The 2,384-nt window shown below is 53.5% G+C and overlaps 1 protein-coding gene across 1 annotated transcript; it reads right to left on the bottom strand.

Moving 5' to 3' along the window:
- Positions 1-391: 391 nt before the first annotated feature.
- On the bottom strand, positions 392-1,724 carry LOC104398924 (chromosome unknown open reading frame, human C8orf82; the record flags this gene model as incomplete). Its single annotated transcript, XM_010009085.1, has 2 exons — positions 392-882; positions 1,676-1,724. Coding segments are annotated over 2 exons (540 nt in total), but the record flags the coding sequence as incomplete, so codon positions are not given.
- Positions 1,725-2,384: the final 660 nt, after the last annotated feature.

Genomic DNA, 2,384 nt, shown 5'->3' on the forward strand with positions numbered 1-2,384 from the left:
TCCCCAGACCCCCCACCCCAACCCCCCAGGGGGGGGTTTGGTGCCACGAGGACTCGGTGCAGTTGAAGGTCTTTTATTGTTCACACACATGGGGGTGACAGGGGGTCCCCAACACCCTGATGGAGACAGAGAGGGGGTCCCTAACTCTGCGATGGGGACAACTGGGGGGGTCCCCAACTTTCCTCATCCCTTGAAGACAACTGGGAGAGTCTCTGACTTGGGGGACAGGGACAACTGGGGGGGTCCCCAACTTGGTGACAACTGGGGGGGGGGTCCCCAACTCCCCTCATCCCTTGAAGACAACTGGGGGGTCCCTGACTTGGGGGACAAGGACAATTGGGGGGGTCCCCAACTCTCCCCATCCCTTTGGGGGGTGGGGAATGTCCCCAACTCATCCCTTCAAGGGGTGAACGGGAACAGCCGAAGATTCCCCAGCACATCCCGTTTTTCCAGCCCGGAGCAAAGGCAACAATTCCTGGGTCAGTTGATACCGTCTCCCTTCCCAAAGGAAATGGGTGGGGGGTTCAGTGGGACCCCCCCCAAACTCGAAGCCAGGACTGAATTCCCAAGCCAAAGCCGAACGCACCAATCCCACCCTTCCCGCTTTTTCCGGCGCCGGGTGATAAAGCCTCCCGTTCTCTGGGAATATCACCAAGTTTTCCGGCTGGAAAGGGACAGCTAAACGTTCCCCTCCTCCGCAGTAGGAGAGGAGCCTTTTCCCATCGGATCCCGAGAGGATCTGGGTGAAAACCACGGGGAGATCATCGCAACGCAGGAAGTTCCGCTCCCGCCCGCAGACGGAGAGGAACGGGAATTCCGCCTCGTAGCGCCCGCTCCGGTTCCTCTCCAGGTGTTTGAAGAAGAAAACCAGGAAAGGGACATCTGGGAAGGATGGGTGGACATCGATTCCTGGCTCCTCTCCTGGCCATCAAGCCCTCCAAGGGGTAATTAGCTCCTCCGGGGGGTAATTAGCTCCTCCAGGGTGGGTAATTAATGGGAGAAGGTGGGAATTGGTTCCTTGAGGAGGTTCCATTTTGGGAAGGATTCCCCAGGTTGGGAAGAGCCAATGGGATTTCTTGGTGGCATGAATGAGGTAATTAACATGCAAATGACATGATTAATTAGATGAATATTAACCACCCTGTTAATTAATTAAGTTTTGGCTACTAAAGTGCCTAATTGAGGCGTGTTCCCTCAACCCCCTTGTTATGGCTCTAATTAAGGATGAGATCCCAATTAAGGATGGGATCCTGATTAAAGACCTGACCCTGATTAAGGATGAAATTACCCTCCAAGGGGTAATTAGCCCCTCCAGGGTGGGTAATTAATGGGAGAAGGTGGGAATTGGTTCCTTGAGGAGGTTCCGTTTTGGGAAGGATTCCCCAGGTTGGGAAGAGCCAATGGGATTTCTTGGTGGCATGAATGAGGTAATTAACATGCAAATGGCACGATTAATTAGGCACTTAATTAACAGGGTGATTAATATTCAAGCTTTGGCTACCAAGGTGCCTAACTGGGGGGTGTCCCCTCGATAAGGCTCTAATTAAGGATGAGATCCCAATTCAGGATGGGATCCTGATTAAAGATCTGACCCTGATTAAGGATGAAGCCCCCCCCTGTTAATTAAAGACTGGATCCTAATTAGGGCTTATTGGGTGTGGGGGGGTCCTGGTACCTTTGAAGCAGGTGATGAAGTTCTTGACTTTGGCATCATCCAGGAAAAGCTGTGGAAAAGTGGGAAAAAGCCTCAAAACTCCTGGAATTCCCACCCCAGCAGGTCCAGGATTTGTCTGAGATCCCTTTGGGACCCATCCAGGATCTGGGATCCCTGTAGGATCCACCTAGAGGCTCTACAAGATCCTTCTGGGATCCATCCAGGATCTGTTTGGGATCCCCTTGGGATCCACCCAAGGCTTGCCCGGGATCCACCTAGGATCACTCTGGGCTCCTTTTGGGATCTACCCAGGATCCTTTGGGAATCAAGCCAGGATTTGTCTGGGATCCCATTAAGATCCATCCAGGGTCTCTATAGGATCTTTTTGGGATCCACCCAGGATCTGTCCTGAGTCCATTTAGGGTCTCTTTGGATTTCATCTGGGATTGTTCAGGGTTCTGTCTGGGATCCATTTGGAGTCTGTCTGGGATCCACTTGGGATCTGTCCAGGATAACCTGGAATCCATTTGGGGCCTGTCTGGGATCTGCCTTGGGCCCATTGAGGATCCATTTGGGATCCATCTGGCATCTTTATGGGGCCTGTCCAGGATCTGTCTGGGATCTTTCTGGGCTCCATCTGGGATCGGGGGCTCCCAGTGTCCCCTCCCAAGGAACCCCCTGCCCGTCTGAGCCCCCGTGGTGGGAGAGGGTCCCTTGGGATCCCCCCTGG

Source organism: Chaetura pelagica, unplaced genomic scaffold, assembly GCF_000747805.2.
Source record: "Chaetura pelagica isolate M959 unplaced genomic scaffold, ChaPel_1.0 scaffold1190, whole genome shotgun sequence".
NCBI classification, from domain to species: domain Eukaryota; kingdom Metazoa; phylum Chordata; class Aves; order Apodiformes; family Apodidae; genus Chaetura; species Chaetura pelagica.